The sequence below is a fragment of the Oncorhynchus tshawytscha genome, linkage group LG12 (assembly GCF_018296145.1).
Source record: "Oncorhynchus tshawytscha isolate Ot180627B linkage group LG12, Otsh_v2.0, whole genome shotgun sequence".
Classification (NCBI taxonomy): domain Eukaryota; kingdom Metazoa; phylum Chordata; class Actinopteri; order Salmoniformes; family Salmonidae; genus Oncorhynchus; species Oncorhynchus tshawytscha.
Genome location: NC_056440.1, coordinates 73,661,093 through 73,681,505, shown reverse-complemented (window position 1 = coordinate 73,681,505; position 20,413 = coordinate 73,661,093). Strand labels below are relative to the sequence as shown.

The following is a 20,413-nucleotide window of genomic DNA, read 5'->3' as shown; positions in this document are numbered from 1 at the left end:
ATATTGCCAATATACCACGGCTAAGGGCTGTTCTTAAGCACAACGCTTTGCGGAGTGCCTGGACACAGCCCTTATCCGTGGTATATTGGCGATATATCACAAACCCCCGAAATGCCACATTGTTATTATAAACTGGTTACCAACGTAATTAGAGCAGTAAAAATAGTTGTTTGTCTTACCTGTGGTATACGATCTGATATACCATGGCTGTCAGCCAATCAGTAATCAGGGCTCGAACCACCCAGTTTATAATGGTCTTTGAAACACTTTCAACACATTTTTTCAGTGATATTTTTTTTAAAGAAGTATTTTTTTATTTAAATAAACGCATAAAGGGCTCCCGAGTGGTGCAGCGGTCTACGGCACTGCGTCGCAGTGCAAGAGAGGCGTCACTACAGTCCCTGATTCGAATCCAGGCTGTATCACATCCGGCCATGATTGGGAGTCCCATAGGGCGGCGCACAATTGGCCCAGCGTTGTCCGGGTTCAGCCGGGGTAGTCCGTCATTGTAAATAAGAATTGGTTCTTAACTGACTTGCCTAGTTAAATTAAGGTTAAATAAAAAATATAAAAAATATGGCATGGGGTACATACACATGTTCATTGACTTCAACTATAACAATGAAATGATCAGTATGAAGACAGTTGGAAAGCTCAGTATGACAGGAAGAGGCTGATATCTGTGGTTGCTGTTATCATTAAGGCTAAAGCTGTGGGTGAAATATATTCTATCCAGATCAGGAGGGTCTAAAAGAAATGTATTGAGGCAAGGCCTCAAGATAAGCAGCTGAATACATACAGTACACTCAGTCATTATACTCATATCATATAGCTTCAGACAAACATATACAGTGACACTATGTTCTTTTTTTCTATGAAGCTCTTTCTTCTGTGGCACATGAAATATAAAAACATTTGAGCATGAAATGAGCATTATACCACAACTGAAAAATGTGTCTAACACAGTGGGGCCTACATAGAAAAATGTGTCTAACACAGTGGGCCTACATTGAAAAATGTGTCTAACACAGTGGGGCCTACATAGAAAAATGTGTCTAACACAGTGGGCCTACATAGAAAAATGTGTCTAACACAGTGGGCCTACATTGAAAAATGTGTCTAACACAGTGGGGCCTACATAGAAAAATGTGTCTAACACAGTGGGGCCTACATAGAAAAATGTGTCTAACACAGTGGGGCCTACATAGAAAAATGTGTCTAACACAGTGGGGCCTACATAGAAAAATGTGTCTAACACAGTGGGGCCTACATAGAAAAATGTGTCTAACACAGTGGGGCCTACATAGAAAAATGTGTATATGTTAAAAAGTATTTCAAAAGTTAATTCAAATTTACCACAGGTAAAATTATATACGGAACCTATTTTAATGTTTTTATGTGCATTATGTTTGACATAAACATTACTAACAATTGCTCTTCTACATTTTAAGTTAATTAACATATAGAAACAATGTGACAAATCAAACTTTGTAATTTAATTTACACACAAAAATCTTTATCAAAACATATGATAAACATTGTTTTCAATCTCAGGAAGAAACATTTTCACATACATTTACAAGTACATCCATTTGTTCCTTAGGCTCTGTGACACACTGGGAGCTGTGGCTCTGTGTCTGAGAGATGCTTGGTCTCTTGGTCACAAAGGACAGTTCTTTAGTCCCCTCTCCAGGAGCCGTGCTTGAGATATGCCGGAACAATTTCTGAATGCCTGTCTCCCTCAGAGAACTCCGGAACGTACGTGCCACAAACACATAGAGCAAAGGGTTGACCGAACTACTGATGAACACGAGCGCTCCAGCAATGAAAGTCATGGTGGTTCTGACGCTCTCTATACGCGCTGCGGCCTCTCGGTGGGACCCCTTGATGGTGAGGATGACGAGGGAGAGCACGTTGCCGACGTGGTGAGGGGTCCAGCATAATGCGAACACCACTACCATGCTTGCAATCAACCCCATGGACTTACGCTTGGACTTAAAGGTAATCTGTGCGATGCGGCTGTAGAGACAGCTGTAGCAGACCACAAGAATGCAAAAGGGGACAGCAAAGCCCACCAGCGTCTCAGTAGAACACACACAGCCTCCTGGCCGTCTGAGGTGTAGTCCCTGTACAGGCAATGCTCCTCCCCAGGGTCCCCCTCCACCACCTGGGTGGGAAAGACCGGGGTGCTGAATAGGAACGCAGCAGCCCACAGAACAAGAATAACTTTATTCAAGGCCTTCTTCCTCCTCCATCCGGCTGAGGCAAAGGGGTGTCGCACAGCTACAAAGCGCTCGACGCTCATGAGGGTGATGAGGAAGACGCTGCTGTACATGCAGGTGTTGATGATGTACACCATGGCCTTACAGGATGCCTCCCCGAACACCCAGGAGCGGGCCAGGGAGTAGATCCACAGGGGCAGGGTTATGAGCACCAGCAGGTCTGCAGCAGCCAGGTGGAGGATGAGCACCACGGTGTGGGAGCGCTGCTGGACGTGCCTAAGGATGGTCCAGATCACCAGCAGGTTCCCCGGGACACCCACCAGGAACGACAGGCCCAGGATCACACAGGCCACCACTGTCCCGCCAGGAAACTCATCAGGAGCCATGGTGGACTCTGAAGCTGAAGACAGCTGATGATCGAACGGTTCTGGTTGATGCTGCCGATCGCCTTGCCTCACCTCGCATTACGTGCCTTCTATCTGGTGTACATACTCAGACAGAAAAAAGATCTGCACCAGCAAGCTTTCACTTCCCTTTAACTTTGCTGAGGAGAACAGGAAAGAGGTTGGTTTTTCACAGAGCCATCATTCTGTGAGAGACATAGCACTGAGTCATCCAGTGGGTCCTTATTGTTGCACTGTCTGGAAAAATATATCTTCTGAGATATTTTAAGAGTTCAAACAGTTGTATTGACCACAAATTACTTTTATTGAAGTCATATGAACTTTATTGTGAACTTTATTGTGATCAAATAGAGTAAGGCAGTGTGTTATTTTATGTAACATGAATGTAAATACAAAATAAAGGTTAAATCAAATAATATTCAAGGAATTGTAACATGACCATGAATAAATGTTATTTAAATTATACCACTTTATGAGCAAATGCAATAGCTTTATTGTGTTGAAATAGTCACAATTGAATTACTTGTGTGAGCTTTTCTCACCGTATTTCACAAGGACCACAACAATATCTACATTTTGTACCATGATCATAAAAATACAACTGTTAATCAAACTTCTAGATTCTAGACATATTTATTTCTCATCAATGCTGACATCTGAATCAATGATCAGGTCACAGTTTTCATTTGACATTTGAGTCATTTAGCAGCCACTCTTATCCAGAACGACTTATCCAGAATGCTCTTATCCAGCGCCACCATCTCTGTAGTCCTACATGGTAGTTATGTCTGTGGTATTGTTGCAGTCTGGCCTTACTGAGGACATTGTGTTTTCCGATCCTATTGTGTTGCCAGATCCTATTGTGTTGCCAGATCCCCTTAGCTTGGAGGAGGTGTGTGAGGAGAGTTCCTGGAACAGCCTGACCATGCGGGACTCCTGGAGACTGCCCTGGAAGTTCCTTGCAGCGAAGGAATAGAACACAGGGTTCACAGAGCTACTAATGAAGGCCAGCGCTCCAGAGATAAACACTATTGCAGTCTGGGCCACTGAAACAGGCACAGCATCATCTGGATCCTCTGCCAGGATGCTGACTAGGTCTACAGTGTTGAGGACATGGTGAGGAAGCCAGCAGAGAATGAAGGCTACCACCACACTACTGATCAGAACTGTCGACTTCTGTTTGCTGCTGCCGAAATGCATTGTCCTCAGGTGTGTTGCTACTAGACAGTAACAGACAGCCAGAGTGGAGAAGGGGACCACAAAGCCCACCAAGATCTCCAGGCATAAGAACACCACCTCTTGGGCCACTGAGCTGTACTCCTTGAAAAGACACTGCTCAGTCCCATTGATCTCATCCATAGAGCTGGTAAGAATGGATGGGATCCCTAAAAGGAAAGCCAGAACCCAGATAGCCACTAGAGCCTTGTCCATAATTGCCTTGGTCTTCCAGCGCAACATCTTGAACGGGTACAGGATGACAAGGAAGCGCTCGACGCTCATGAGGGTGATGAGGAAGACGCTGCTGTACATGCAGGTGTTGATGACGTACACCATGGCCTTACAGGATGCCTCCCCGAACACCCAGGAGCGGGCCAGGGAGTAGATCCACAGGGGCAGGGTGATGAGCACCAGCAGGTCTGCAGCAGCCAGGTGGAGGATGAGCACCACGGTGTGGGAGCGCTGCTGGACGTGCCTGAGGATGGTCCAGATCACCAGCAGGTTCCCCGGGACCCCCACCAGGAACGACAGGCCCAGGATCACACAGACTACGGATCGCCCTATGGTTGATGTTTCATTAAACAATGAATCATCATCGTCTGAGATGGAGGAGCCCGAGCTCTTCATTTTGCACTGCAGTCAACTGCTGTTTCCTAAGAAATAATGATTTTGTCTGGGGAGTACTTCCTTATATCACCCTTGGCCTCGAAAGCAGTAACAGCCACTTTACTTCTGTAATAAAACAAACAAGGGTTTCTGTCTGAGTGTGACAGGAAAGCAATGTGGTTAGCTAGATGTGACGAAGAAAAATTAAGGTTGTTAAATATTTTATGTATTTTGCATTGTATTTATTTTTTGCAGTAGGTTATGTATGCCTTCCCCATTACAGTTTATACAATAATTATTTTTAGTGCATGAATGCATTGTGTTGGGCACGTTTTACAGTCGTGGCCAAAAAGTTTTGAGAATGACACAAATATTAATTTTCACAAAGTCTGCTGTCTCAGTTTGTATGATGGCAATTTGCATATACTGCAGAATGTTATGAAGAGTGATCAGATGAATTGCAATTCATTGCAAAGTCCCTCTTTGCTATGCACTGAATGAACTGAATTGCCCAAAAACATTTCCACTGCATTTCAGCCTGGCCACAAAAGGACCAGCTGACATCATGTCAGTGATTCTCTCGTTAACTCAGGTGTTGACAAGGACATGGCTGGGGATCACTCTGTCATGCTGATTGAGTTTGAATAACAGACTGGAAGCTTCAAAAGGAGGGTGGTGCTTGGAATCATTGTTCTTCTTCTGCCAATCATGCTAACCTGCAAGGAAACATGTGCCGTCATCATTTCTTTGCACAAAAAGGGCTTCACAGGCAAGGATATAGCTGCCAGCAAGATTTCAACTAAATCAACCATTTATCGGATCATCAAGAACTTCAAGGAGAGTGGTTCAATTGCTGTGAAGAAGGCTTCAGGGCGCCCAAGAAAGTCCAGCACGCGCCAGGACCGTTTCCTAAAGTTGATTCAGCTGCGGGATCGGGGCACCACCAGTATAGAGCTTGCTCAGGAATGGCAGCAGGCAGGTGTGAGAATCTGCACGCACAGTGAGGCAAAGACTTTGGAGGATGGCCTGGTGTCAAGAAGTGCAGCAAAGAAGTCACTTCTCTCCAGGAAAAACATCAGGGACAGACTGATATTCTGCAAAAGGTACAGGGATTGGACTGCTGAGGACTGGGGTAAAGTCATTTTCTCTGATGAATCCCCTTTCCGATTGTTTGGGGCATCCGGAAAAAAGCTTGTCCGGAGAAGACAAGTTGAGCGCTACCATCAGTCCTGTGTTATGTCAACCAAAGGAGTGGGCTCACTCACAATTCTGCCTGGAACACAGCCATGAATAAAGAATGGTACCAACACATCCTCTGAGAGCAACTTCTCCCAACCATCCAGGAACAGTTTGGTGACGAACAATGCCTTTTCCAGCATGATGGAGCACCTTGCCATAAGGCAAAAGTGATAACTAAGTGGCTCAGGGAACAAAACATCGATATTTTGGGTCTATGGCCAGGAAACACCCCAGACCTTATTCCCATTGAGAACTTGTGGTCAATCCTCAAAAGGCGGGTGGACAAACGAAAACCCACTAATTCTGACAAACTCCAAGCATTGATTATGCAAGAATGGGCTACCATCAGTCAGGATGTGGCCCAGAAGTTGACAGCATGCCAGGGCAGATTGCAGAGGTCTTGAAAAAGAAGGGTCAACACTGCAAATATTGACTCTTTGCATCAACTTCATGTAATTGTCAATAAAAGCCTTTGACACTTATGAAATGCTTGTAATTATACTTCAGTATTCCATAGTAATATCTGACAAAAATATCTAAAGACACTGAAGCAGCAAACTTTGTGGAAAAGTTTCATATCATTCTCAAAACCTTTGGCCATGACTGTACATTGACCCCCCTCCACCACCCCTTTTTTTGCCCTAACTCTCTTGCACTGGCTCTACGCACACTCAGTAGACTCTACCCACACATACTACACTGACACTCCAACACATACACACACACACTACATACGCTCAAACACACACACACATGCATATTGACACCACACACTCACACATAGACACACTTTCACACTTTTTCACTGTTGCTACTCTGTTTATTATCTCTCCTGATTGCCTAGTCATTTTTACCCCACCTACATGTACATATTACCTCAACAACCTTGTACCCCTGTACATTGACTCGGTACTGGTACTCCTTGTACATACTGTAGCCTCATTATTGTTAATTTATTGTGTTACTATTTTTCTTTAGCAATTTTTTTTCTTACTTTTTAACTCTGCATTGTTGCAAGTGAGCATTTCACGGTAAAGTCTACGCTTGTTGTATTTCGCTCGTGAAGAATAGCATTTTATTTGACATAGGGTTGACTCTTTTCGTTGTTATTATTGATTACTCTACTGTATTGTTGAGGAAGCTAGTGCATAAGAATTTGACTGCACCTTTTATACCTGCTGTAAACAGGGTTTGTCATGAATTTGTATTTTTTTATTATTAGATTTTTTGGATGGGTAGGTTACGTTCTAAATGTAATGTATTACAAACTTGTCATCAGTAATGTAACTAGGATAACACAAACTCAGGAACATAATCTGATTACTTTCACAGTTAACTGTCCAACACTGTAATCCTAGTTACATTACTTTTGGATCACTTTTTCCTCAAGAGTCAAAAGAATAAAGATAAAAATGATCCATCAAACTCATTTGGTGTGTCAAACTTAATCTTGCACTTTAAAAAAAATGTTGAATTGAAAGTCATTGAGAAAACAGAAAGATGTCAGAATTAATTTTTTTGCAAACATCCTTTCTGAATAAAAAAGTAATCCAATAAGTAATCATCTAGTTGTTCAAAAGTATCTGTAATCTGATTGCAATATTTTTGCTGGTAAAGTAAGCGATTTACAGGTCATTGTTTTTCCTAATTAGACATGTAAAATGATTACGTGTAATCAGTTACACCCCAACCCTGATTTTACTGGACAACATTGCACTTGATAGACTTTTATTTTGAAAGTTGCTGTGATGACGCTCAGAATTTCATGTCCTGGGTCTCCAGCAGATTGTTTTTCTCCAGCTTGTGAGAAATAAACAAGATGTCGTCAACATATGCCGCGTTCACACCCTAGACGGCACTAGGAAACTCGGAAACGTCCGACTTGCTAACTGGTTGAAGTTTTACACGTGCCGCGGCCAACGATTTAGCAAAATGGAAATTTCCGAGTTTCCTAGGTCCGACTAGTGTGTGAACGCAGCAATAACCACGGATCGGGGAATTTTAACGTAGTCTACTGTCAACCTCAACAAGAGGAAATTGGATGTTGGACATGAAGTTAGCTAGTTAATATCAAATTGATTAATTTGTAAGTTGAGTGAAATGTCTTTGCTCAAATTTTAACCGGACTGGTTCGGTGTATTTCATAATCATCAGCTAGCTAACTAGCTAGTTGCTAATGCTAGCTAGTTAGCAACCTCTACCGAGTACGGAAACATCAGATAGACTCTGGGACAGGTAACGTTAGCTAGCTAGAGAGCTTGGACTTTTTTTTAACTAGACAGCCAGCAAGCTAAAGTGCTCATTTATAAGCAATATCAGGTCCCCTATAGGAGTTTGTTTTATTTGAACTATACAACATTGGGTAGCTAGCTAGCTGTCAAATCGTGTAGCTAACAGATAGCTAGCTAGCTAGCTTCCATGCAACATTAGTCTAACTGTCTCTGGCCAGTGAAACAACACTAGAAACTAGTACTAGACAGAGGGCTTGTTGCTCAGGCTTACTACCGTTACACTAACTAGCTTGTTCCATGCATTACCATTACCTACAGTAGCATTACTAATTTGTTTTCCTTCCCTGCAGGTTGTTGACAGAGCTACGGTGTGGTGAAAAACAGTGTCAAGCCTATTAGGCCTAACTTCACAAGTCTTGTGTGTGAGACACCTCCAACATTAACATTCCAATGCCTCTGCTATTCCTGGAGAGGTTTCCCTGGCCCAGTCTGCAGACCTACACAGCACTGAGTGTGGCTCTGCTGGCTGGAAGCATCTTCAGCGCCTACACTACTGTGACAGAACAGGGGTTCGGGGTTCCAGACATGGACGAGCCTCCACCACCTGCACCCTTAGTAGGGGATAATAGAGGCGGCCTAGGCCTAGAACATGTGACCAGCGATGATGTTGTGGGTGCAGATACAGAATTGGCGACCACTGTTATGTGGTACCTGGTCACCGACAGTCTCTTTGTATGGGTAAGTCTTATTCAAGATAGGCTCAACTCAGCCAAGCATCAAATATTGTTGTTATGTTACTTAGTTGTTACATGGTTGCTAAGTGCTCTGCTCTTCTCTACGCCGCAGGTGTTGGTGAATACAGCTTGCTGTTCTCTGATGTTAATTGCTAAGATGATCCAGTGCATGGTTTTTGGGCCTCTTCGAGTCAGTGAGAAGCAGGTGAGGCTTGGAGTTGTGGTGGTAACCTAATAACTGATATTTGGGATAATTTGATAAGCCTTGTGTGTACTCACATGTCAACATGGGACTTGCATGTTTTCTCAAGTGTTTGCTTGTTGGCATGTCACCTTATTGAAGGTTAGGCATCTAACTGTTTATGTAAACTATAGTACAAATGTCCACAAATAGTCCACAAAACAAGATCTTATCATTGAAATCTACACTGGTGGTTTAAGTCTATTAGTGTACTCTGACCACTCCATCCATGTTCTAATGTCTTGACCTCTCCTCTCTCCACCCCTCTCTCTTCCCATCTCCTCTCCCCATCTCCTCTCCTCTCTACTCCACTCCCCTCCTCTCTCTCCTCAGCACCTTAAGGACAAGTTCTGGAACTTCATCTTCTATAAGTTCATCTTTATCTTCGGGGTGCTGAATGTTCAGATGGTGGAGGAAGTGGTCATGTGGTGTCTGTGGTTCTCTGCCCTGGTCTTCCTCCACCTCATGGTCCAGCTGTGCAAGGACCGCTTTGAATATGTACGTCTCATCAACCTCTAACAGTACATTTGTCATTTAGCAGATGCTCTTATCCAGAGCGACTTACATTGGTGCATTCATCTTAAGATAGCTTAACACTTTACTGTAGGTGTTTTTATGAATGCATACATAAAGCCTTTATAACAGCTATATAACATTTGTCATGAGTAGTTTTAAATAATTAACAGTAACGGCATGATACAAAGGTTCAATTCATTAAAAAGAAAATGTTCTAAAACTAGTTATATTGGGTAACAAGTGCTATTACGCAGTATGCATGACAACTTATTAGAGCACTGAATAAAAAACTGAAATAAGGAAATGACAAAATGTAGATGGGCCCACCCACTGTACTGTAGAGAGAGACCTTGTTGACTTGTTTACACTGTAAACTTATATACTTATGTTAGATGCCAGTGATATGACGCTGTTGGCTATACATTCAGTCACAGTGACTGCCATAGACCGGGTCTCTTTCCGGTCCAGGCCAGACCTATTAATAAGCCTAGTTCTTGCTGTATGTATGTCGGCCAGGGTCTTAGGTTTAGCTAATGTTTCAGTCACTTCATGGACTCAAACTACAGAGTGGGGGACTACAAAAAAACTAAGATGAACATTTAGGTAGTGTGCTGTAGCTATAGGAAAACAGAACATCACACCATATTGTGAAGAATGACATCTCTTTGTCTGAAATCAATGGTTGTTAGATTTTCCCCTTATCATATCAGCTGACATGGTACCTGTTGTAATGCTGTACTTTGTTGCTGCTGTCTGCAGTAAAAGTTAGATGTAAGGCTGAATAACAAGCCTGTATGTGTGTCGCTGTACCTGTGTCAATATTGTTGTGTGTCACTAGACATGTTATTTGAGCATGTGTTAGTAGTACAGTATGGGGCTGCAGTGACACTGCCCAGATAAAGCTTACCTCTTGACCAAAAACATGCTCAACGGGAAAGTCTATTGAAAGTCTAGTACCCATGAAGTCTGCAACCACCCCTAAATTGTTATTCTGTGTGTCGGTCGCTCTTTGTATGAAAGTACAAGTTATATGTAGGTGTGCGTGTCCGTCTACATCTGTGATTAGTAATCTCTCTTTCTGAATGAGTGTATACAGTAGGCTAATGTGTACCTGTTCCCCCTTGCAGCTGTCCTTCTCCCCCACTACTTCTATGAACAGCCATGTGCGTGTCCTTACCCTACTGGTGTCCCTGCTGCTGGGCTGCTGTGGTCTGGCTGTGGTCTGTGGTCTGCTGGGCGCTGCCCATGGCATGCACACCCTCTCCTTCATGGCTGCCGAGGTGAGGACCTAACCCTAAAGAGCTCACCAGCATGTAGTCCTAATAAATGGAAATTAGTTACCTTTGGTTCATTCAGAAATTCCTATGGGGAAAGAATAGGGTTTTGGAATAGACACCGAAAATAAGGTCTGAGGTTAACACAGACTTAGGATATGTTATACATTTTGTTCTATGAGAAAATATCAGTCAGTTAACATGACCTTTATGAATTATGAAACCTTTGTGTTTTTTCTGATTACGTAAATGTTTAAAAATTCTCAAAAGGTGACATTAGCTGATGAAGATTCCTATAGAACAAAACGTATCAGATCTCCTAAGCCTGTGTTTACCACATACATTATTTTAGGCATTTATCTAAAGACCCAAGAAAACTCTGTTAATTTCCCCATAGACTTTTTTCCAACGAACCATGGCAGAGTTAGTGCCTACAAAAAGACCCCCTTACTATTGCTCTCTATTGGGTGGAGAGTATTGGTGTAGACTAGAGTAGGGCTGGCTGAACCTCCTGGGCAGTTGGGACTACCATCCTGCAGGAGTTTTTTCCAGCTGTTGTTTTATTGTAAGTTACAGTAACAAGGAGGTTTACTCAGTCACAAATTAGTATTACGTCATTGTCATCAGTTACATTTGCTTACCACAAAAAAAAGATGTATAAAATACTTATGTATAATTCCTATGTCTTTCTCTGTCTTTCAGTGTCTGCTGGTTACTGTGCGGACTGGACATGTCATCATGAGGTAAGACCCTTCCTTGCAGAATGCAGACTCTCTTGCACTGCAACACAGATGACATAGCGGATCTAGAATGAACCAGCAAACAAAAATTGAGTTTGCTATTCACAAGAAGCATTGCCTGAAGTGAACCATGCCTCGAACGAAAGAGATCTCAGAAGACCTAATATTAAGAATTGTTGACTTGCATAAAGCTGGAAAGGGTTACAAAAGGATCTCTAAAATCCTTGATGTTCATCAGTCCACGGTAAGACAAATTGTCTATAAATGGAGAAAGTTCAGCACTGTTGCTACTCTCCCTAGGAGTGGCCGTCCTGCAAAGATGACTGCAAAAGCACAGCGCAGAATGCTCAATGAGGTAAAGAAGAATCTTAGAGTGTCAGCTAAAGATTTACAGAAATCTCTGGATCATGCTAACATCTCTGTTGGCGAGTCTACGATACGTAAAACAATTAACAAGAATGGTGTTCATGGGAGGACACCACAGAAGAAGCCACTGCTGTCCAAAAAAAACATTGCTGCACATCTGAAGTTTGCAAAAGTGCACCTGGATGTTCCACAGCGCTACTGGCAAAATATTCTGTGGACAGATGAATCTACAGTTGAGTTGTTTGGAAGGAACACTATGTGTGGAGAAAAAATGGCACACCAACATCAACCTCATCCAAACTGTAAAGTATGTTGGAGGGAGCATCATGGTTTGGGGCTGCTTTGCTGCCTCAGGGCCTGGACAGCTTGCTATCATTAATGGAAAAATTAATTCCCAAGTTTATCAAGACATTTTGCAGGAGAATGTTAGGCTATCTGCCTGCCAATTGAAGGAACAGAAGTTGGGTGATGCAACAGGACAACGACCCAAAACACAGAAGTAAATCAACAACAGAATGGCTTCAACGGAAGAAAATACGCCTTCTGGAGTAGCCCAGTTAGAGTCCTGTCCTCAACCAGATTTGAGATGCTGTGGCATGACCTCGAGAGCAGTTCACACCAGACATCCCAACAATATTACTGAACTGAAACAGTTTTGTAAAGAGAAATGGTCCAACATTCCTCCTGACCATTGTGCAGTTCTGATCCGCAACTACAGAAAACATTTGGTTGAGGTTATTGCTGCCAAAGGAGGGTCAAACAGTTATTAAATCCAAGGGTTCACATACTTTTTCAACCCTGTACTGTGAATGTTTACACGGTGTGTTTAATAAAGACATGAAAACGTATAGTTGTTTGTGTGTTATTAGTTTAAGCAGACTGTGTTTGTCTATTGTTGTGACCTAGATGAAGAGCAGATCAAATTCTATGACCAATTTATGCAGAAATCCAGGTATTTCCAAAGGGTTTACATATTTTTTCTTGCCACCGTAGGTTTCTTCCTAGGTTCCTGCCTTTCTAGGGAGTTATTCCTAGCCACTGTGCTTCTATATCTGCATTGCTTGCACTTTGGGGTTTTAGGCTGGGTTTCTGTATAAGCACTTAGTGACAGCTACTTATGTAAAAAGGGCTTTATAAATACATTTGCTTGATTTGTGGTATGTACAATTCAAAAGCATAGGTGCTAAAATGTCCAAATAAAAAGGCATTATTGTGACCAGGGCAGGGTTCTGACTAAGTCTGTTTCTCTGCAGGTACACCATTCACCTGTGGGATCTGAACCACCCAGGCACTTGGGAGAGTAAAGGTTCCTACGTCTACTACACTGACTTCATCATGGAGCTGTCTATGCTGTTCCTGGACCTTATGCACCACATTCACATGCTGGTGAGTGACAGAGCCGGGAGCACTACGGGCTGGTATTAGTAAGGGAACTAACTGAATGGGTAAGAGCACCACCAAGAGGCCCACAAGATGGCTGACTAAACTAGCCTCAATTTAAAATAAGGGCTTTATCTCAATTTGTCTTTCTTCGATTCCTTGCATTCTATCTCCTCGCCTCCTCAACTGTATTGGAGGAGAAGGTCCATGGTGTCTCTTCTCAGATGATGAGAGTAATTGAGGAAAGATTAATTGAGAGAGAAGCACAGTATTCAGTTAGATGAAAGTTGAGTTTGATCTTAGAGCTGTGTTTAACATTTGACTCTGGTCTCCCCTCAGCTCTTTAGTAATATCTTAGAGCAGTTTTAACGTTTGACTCCGGTTTCCCCTCAGCTCTTTAGTAATATCTTAGAGCAGTTTTAACATTTGACTCCCCTGTCTCCCCTCAGCTCTTTGGTAATATCTTAGAGCTGTTTTAACATTTGACTCCGGTCTCCCCTCAGCTCTTTAGTAATATCTTAGAGCTGTTTTAACATTTGACTCCGGTCTCCCCTCAGCTCTTTGGTAATATCTTAGAGCAGTTTTAACGTTTGACTCCGGTTTCCCCTCAGCTCTTTGGTAATATCTTAGAGCAGTTTTAACATTTGACTCCGGTTTCCCCTCAGCTCTTTGGTAATATCTTAGAGCAGTTTTAATGTTTGACTCCGGTTTCGCCTCAGCTCTTTGGTAATATCTTAGAGCAGTTTTAATGTTTGACTCCGGTTTCCCCTCAGCTCTTTGGTAATATCTTAGAGCAGTTTTAACGTTTGACTCGGTTTCCCCTCAGCTCTTTGGTAATATCTTAGAGCAGTTTTAATGTTTGACTCCGGTTTCCCCTCAGCTCTTTGGTAATATCTTAGAGCAGTTTTAATGTTTGACTCCGGTTTCCCCTCAGCTCTTTGGTAATATCTTAGAGCAGTTTTAATGTTTGACTCCGGTTTCCCCTCAGCTCTTTGGTAATATCTTAGAGCAGTTTTAACGTTTGACTCCGGTTTCCCCTCAGCTCTTTGGTAATATCTTAGAGCAGTTTTAATGTTTGACTCCGGTTTCCCCTCAGCTCTTTGGTAATATCTTAGAGCAGTTTTAATGTTTGACTCGGTTTCCCCTCAGCTCTTTGGTAATATCTTAGAGCTGTTTTAACATTTGACTCCGGTTTCCCCTCAGCTCTTTGGTAATATCTTAGAGCAGTTTTAATGTTTGACTCCGGTTTCCCCTCAGCTCTTTGGTAATATCTTAGAGCAGTTTTAATGTTTGACTCGGTTTCCCCTCAGCTCTTTGGTAATATCTTAGAGCAGTTTTAACGTTTGACTCCGGTTTCCCCTCAGCTCTTTGGTAATATCTTAGAGCAGTTTTAACATTTGACTCCGGTTTCCCCTCAGCTCTTTGGTAATATCTTAGAGCAGTTTTAATGTTTGACTCCGGTTTCGCCTCAGCTCTTTAGTAATATCTTAGAGCTGTTTTAACATTTGACTCCGGTCTCCCCTCAGCTCTTTGGTAATATCTTAGAGCTGTTTTAACATTTGACTCCGGTTTCCCCTCAGCTCTTTGGTAATATCTTAGAGCTGTTTTAACATTTGACTCCGGTTTCCCCTCAGCTCTTTGGTAATATCTTAGAGCAGTTTTAATGTTTGACTCCGGTTTCCCCTCAGCTCTTTGGTAATATCTTAGAGCTGTGTTTAATATTTGACTCCCGTCTCCCCTCAGCTCTTTGGTAATATCTTAGAGCTGTTTTAACATTTGACTCCGGTTTCCCCTCAGCTCTTTAGTAATATCTTAGAGCAGTTTTAACATTTGACTCCGGTTTCCCCTCAGCTCTTTGGTAATATCTTAGAGCTGTGTTTAATATTTGACTCCCGTCTCCCCTCAGCTCTTTGGTAATATCTAAGAGCAGTTTTAACATTTGACTCCCATCTCCCCTCAGCTCTTTTTAGTAATATCTTAGAGCTGTGTTTAACATTTGACTCCCGTCTCCCCTCAGCTCTTTGGTAATATCTTAGAGCAGTTTTAACGTTTGACTCCGGTTTCCCCTCAGCTCTTTAGTAATATCTTAGAGCTGTGTTTAACATTTGACTCCTCTGTCTCCCCTCAGCTCTTTGGTAATATCTTAGAGCTGTGTTTAACATTTGACTCCCGTCTCCCCTCAGCTCTTTAGTAATATCTTAGAGCTGTGTTTAACGTTTGACTCCCCTGTCTCCCGTCAGCTCTTTGGTAATATCTGGCTGTCCATGGCCAGTCTGGTGATCTTCATGCAGCTGAGGTATCTGTTCCATGAGGTGCAGCGCCGCATCCGACGCCACAAGAACTACCTCCGTGTCATCAACAACATGGAGGCCAGGTCTGTCTACTGACCAGCCTACTGATGGCTCTCACTGTCTTGTATATAATACATCCCTACTGTTACTTATTAGGTGATGGGTAGTGTTCTTTCACTCTTAGCTGAGACTCAGTGCATGAGGCTGTAGCAGTGTGTGTTGTGTGAATCTTGTCTCTCTGCTTTCTTATGACGGGCTATCTAGCTGTTAGCTATTTATGAGACTAGTGCAGTTGTTGATCTAGATTTGTTATGCTCTGTACCTCTCAGGTTCGCAGTGGCCACAGCCGAGGAGCTGGTAGCCAACAGCGATGACTGTGCCATCTGCTGGGACACCATGCAGACAGCACGTAAACTGCCCTGCGGACACCTCTTCCACAAGTAAGAGACTGACCCAGCCACCTTGGCACCTCTAAAATCACAGGAGTCATTATTTCCTCACACTTGATTGAATGTGGCATTATGTGGGTGATGTTTCGATTGACACTTAAGAGTGTTGTGTCTGTACCTGTGTTTGCTGCGCATCTGTGTACATTAACGTTCCTGTTTGCTATTCCTCAGTTCCTGCCTGCGGTCGTGGCTGGAGCAGGACACGTCGTGTCCAACATGCAGGATGTCCCTGAACATCAGTGGTGATGGAGGTCCAGCCAGAGGCCAGCAGCAGGGGGCTGGCCTCCCACTGGAGAACAACCTGGGCCCTGGGGGCCCCGCTGCAGACGCCAGACCACACCTCAACCAACACAATCACTTCTTCCACTTTGATGGTAAGGCCATACAGACTTGTTTTACAACACAGGTGATCTCACTGAATGGACTACTCTATTGAGTATGGTTGATGAGTTCTGGCATATAACATGTTGATAGTCACATAGACAGACATCACACTGTTAGACATTTCTTATAGTGCACATTTCAGGTAGTGATTATTGTGGTGATGTCTCCTCCCAGGCTCCCGCATCGCCAGCTGGCTGCCTAGTTTCTCAGTAGAGGTGATGCACACAACTAACATCCTGGCTATCGCTCAGCAGGCCAACAACTCTCAGCTCAACACCATGGTGAGTCACAGCCTTACTCTAATCCCCTCCCGGGACACCAGGGGATTCTCCTTTCAGCATGTTTTTTAGTCCTGGACTAGCTTTAATCCTTCCAAGAGGTCTCGCAAGCATCATCTGAGCTTTGAAGATTGTTTTTACACCTGCCCTTCATCAACAGCTTTGTTTTCAATGTATTCATTGCAGCAATATGACTTGACTAGAATGGAGGTGGCTGCTGGGTAACATAGTGTTCTACTCCCCACAGGCCCATCAGATCCAGGAGATGTTTCCTCAGGTTCCCTACCACTTGGTGTTGCAGGACCTGCAGTTGACCCGCTCTGTGGAGGTCACCACCGACAACATCCTGGAGGGACGCATCGTGGTGCCCTTCCCTGCTCTGGTAGGTCCTCCAGTTCAGTTCATTGGGTATTTTGGCCATGGTGGTCCACATATAGACCCCAGAAGGCCTACACTTTCCCCTTGTGTGTGATTGTACTGCCTCTTTCTGAGGGTTAGGTTGAAAAAGGGAGGGAATGAGTTCAGGATCTAGTCAAATGTGTTTAAAGGTGTATACTGTGGCGTTAACTGGTGTTGATTAAAGATGTCTTGCCTCTCCCCCTCCAGGCGGCTGAGCGTTCCCCCGTGCAGGTGAACCCAGGCCCAGAGGAGGGGGCAGGAGCCAGTGGGGGGGTGGAGACTGCTCCCAGAGAGCTGAACAGCCTGGAGGTCAGAGGGAGCCGTTTCTCCAAGTCTGCAGAGGAGAGACAGAAGATGCTGCTACAGAGGAAGGATGAGCTGCTGCAACAGGCACGCAGGTACTGTACTGTCACCACCGGCAATACTAGACCAGTCTGTCAAACGAAACGGGTGTATTCAGTGAGGGGAAACCTTCCCAGCTTTGCAGATAGAAATATAGCCTACCCTATTCAACTTCGCAGACAATCACATCTTATTACGCAATCAATTTCCGTCTGAATGTTTTGCAACGTGACCAGGCATCCTGAACAGGCCTCAGCTGACAATATTTTCAAAATGAGTCTTCTTAGATCAGAGCAAACACCTGTTGCTGTCTTGGTGGTGGTTTCTTGTCTGTTAGGTCAGGGTTCAGTCACTGGCCCTTTTACTGAGTAACTACAGTAGCAGAATAGCTCTATTGTAACTAAATGACTGAGATCACTGTTATGTTTATAAGGACACACCACAGCAAAAGTTTAGCAAAATGAAAGTCTTATTGGACTGGTACAGACAGTTTCTCCCTGCGACTCTCTGTTTCTGAGCATTTCCTTCTGTTTCGTGTCTGCTGAACACAACCCACATTGACCTCAATTCATTTCCCCACAGGAGATACTTGAGAAAGAGCCCAGAGGACGAGGAGGACCTGCCCACTCTGGAGGAAGACGCCCCTGTCTCAGACGTGACCATGCTGAGACGCAGGACCATGGCAGCAGCTGCAGAGAGACGCATGCAGAGCCAACCAGACCCTGCTCCCTGAGACTATACTGGACTGTAAACTCCCACATGGACAGTCTCGCCTCGAACCCACACCTAATGCCCTTGGAGTGTCCACCAAACTCCTCATGTCCCACCTAAGAGGCACCTCCACTGAAAGAGCTCTCTACGTTATATGATCAATGGAATTACCTAAATAAAAACATTACATTACAAAGTGTTACAAGAAGCATGGGCTTTGGCTGCACATGGCACAGGGGCTCTGCTGTTTTAGGCTGCCCTAGTGAGATATGAGAACTGGGCCTTGGGAATGGTACCAGCCTCCTCTGAACTTTCACCAGACACCAGAGGCGTAATTGGACATGGATCACCAGCGTTTTAAAGGAGTGTTGGGTGTCTGTCGGAGTTTCTGAAGTGCACACCTGTCATCACATAGCTCTAGCCCCCCAGCTTCACTAGACTTACCTGCCATTCTCTTTACTGGCCATGATGGGGAAGGAAAGAGCATGGTGTCACAGTCCGAGGATGCTGCTGAGGTTAGTTAGGGTTTGTTAAGGTGCTGTCGCTACATACAGCTCATAGTGTAATGGAGTGGGACATAGTTTGTATTGGTTTTATTCCACAACAAAAATATTTGTGTTGTAATGAGCTGAGATTGCTATTGATATCATGGGTTGGGTTGATAACATACTGATGTTATTTTATAAAAATGGAGTGAAAACTGTGAATTAAGAGTAGGTTTAATAGATTAAAACATTGTAAAGCTTTTTAAAAATTTTAATTAAGAGAATGTCACTTAATGTCACTCATCGAAATATGAATGTACTTTATCCACATAATGCTGCAGAGAGATAGTAGAAGAGTTTAAATTCTGGGCGTTGTGGAGACCTGGTTGTTAATAATGTGTTAAATGTCACATATCCTCCCAAGAAAGAACACTAACTAAATAGGAAGACGGAATAGTTTTGTCTCCTGACAGTAAAACTCTCACCAGTACAGAGTTATAGAAGAGTGGCTCCCTGACCTCTAGGTCAACCAGTGGTTTCTATCTGCAGTCTGTATACCTCTAAAACTTCCCAAAGCATACCTACACTGTATTAAACATCCATTGATAGAGGTACAGAAGACTGTATGGGCTCAGAGGAGTTGGGTTGAGGTTTGAATACTGATGAACCTATCTGATTCAGTCACTCACACTCCATTCCTACACTCCATGTACTGGTAGGTTCATTCTTGCAGACGATATTTAGGCCTATGTGTTGGATTCTTGCAGACGATATGTAGGCCTATGTGTTGGATGTCTTTGATAACTCAAGGCTTGTTAAAGTTGAGTGGTAGATATGCATGAATCATAATGGAATGCTTTAGTTTACGTTCACCCCAAAGAACATTGATCCCATGAACTTCCACATGATGCAGATTTCTTTCTTTGAGATGTGCATATTTCTGTGTGTCTCTCTTTCAGCTTGTTTCATCTGTGGGATTGTAAGAAGTTTCTACTAACTGTGTTTCACCTCTTGTCAAAAACAAAATACACTAGTCAGTTTTTCATTGATTCAAGCTATTGATCAACTTGAATTTTCATATCCATGTCATATTTTTATATTCATAAGGGGTTATTTTTTGTAACCATTGTATATTTAATCTTAATCAAAAACATGAATTAATCTTTTGGACTGAGCTTTCCACATATTTTGTGCCTAAATCAAGAATATATGGTTTGATTGTGTAAATAATGTAGTTTTTGTAAGAACTGCTCAAGTAACATGAACAAATGATGAATAATAAACAGAGCTTCTCTACAGCCAAACTAGCTTTTCTTTGCTTCCTGTGGATAGGCTAAGTACCCCTAGGGGTCCTAATACCCCAGGTTGGGAACCACTGCTCTAGATATTGAGTAATCTCTTTCTAGACAGATGGGTTGCCTCCCACAATGTTACCAGTGAGAGAGTTTGATTCAGCTGAACCGCAGTGCACCGGGCTATGCAGTGAGGGAGGAGCACCCTCTCAAATAGAACAGTAATCTGCTCCGCTCGGTCATGTTGTCAACAAGGCAGCATGATGCATCGTTCAGAAACCTACATCCTCTTTAACCAATTTTTTTGCATTTTCTAACTTTTTCATTTGGAATGCAGATAGTGTTTTTATCAAGAGCAATAATTTTTGCATGTGAAAACAGAGTCCTACAATTTACTCCACATGCTTAACCTATGGCCACTTTTGTTTTGAGCCGACTCTACCGTCGGCCAAAATGGAGCACCTGGCTCACGCCCGGGAGGCAGCCGGTTCCAAAACAAATGCAATTAAAGCTAACCCGGTTTACCCGGGGCAGTCCCAGGGCATTAATCAAATACCCTCAGTGTTCCAGCATACACACCTAGGTCTGGATTTCTGAGATTAGGCTATGAG

The 20,413-nt window shown here is 43.3% G+C and overlaps 3 protein-coding genes across 4 annotated transcripts; 1 reads left to right on the top strand and 2 right to left on the bottom strand.

Annotated features, from left to right (window-relative positions):
* Positions 1–1,474: 1,474 nt before the first annotated feature.
* Positions 1,475–2,608, bottom strand: si:dkey-148a17.6 (leukotriene B4 receptor 1). Its single transcript, XM_024405107.2, is given in 2 exon segments — positions 1,475–2,086; positions 2,089–2,608. Coding segments are annotated over 2 exon segments (1,056 nt in total). The 3' UTR covers positions 1,475–1,550.
* Positions 1,475–4,543, bottom strand: LOC112236512 (leukotriene B4 receptor 1). Its single transcript, XM_042331052.1, has one exon. The coding sequence runs from the start codon at positions 4,469–4,471 to the stop codon at positions 3,398–3,400; it is 1,074 nt and encodes a 357-aa protein (XP_042186986.1). The 5' UTR covers positions 4,472–4,543; the 3' UTR covers positions 1,475–3,397.
* Positions 4,544–7,530: 2,987 nt separating this feature from the next.
* Positions 7,531–19,808, top strand: LOC112236509 (E3 ubiquitin-protein ligase AMFR). 2 transcript variants are annotated; one of them, XM_024405102.2, is made up of 14 exons: positions 7,531–7,775; positions 8,271–8,658; positions 8,767–8,859; positions 9,229–9,393; positions 10,539–10,691; positions 11,388–11,428; positions 13,045–13,177; positions 15,412–15,545; positions 15,792–15,902; positions 16,083–16,285; positions 16,470–16,576; positions 16,821–16,955; positions 17,180–17,370; positions 17,897–19,808. In XM_024405102.2, exons 2-14 carry the CDS (start codon positions 8,371–8,373, stop codon positions 18,045–18,047), a joined length of 1,905 nt encoding a protein of 634 aa, XP_024260870.1. In that variant the 5' UTR covers positions 7,531–7,775; positions 8,271–8,370; the 3' UTR covers positions 18,048–19,808. The 2 variants fall into 2 exon arrangements, with proteins under 2 accessions (XP_024260870.1, XP_024260869.1); XM_024405101.2 differs by having other exon boundaries at positions 7,531–7,924.
* The last annotated feature ends 605 nt before the right edge of the window (positions 19,809–20,413 follow it).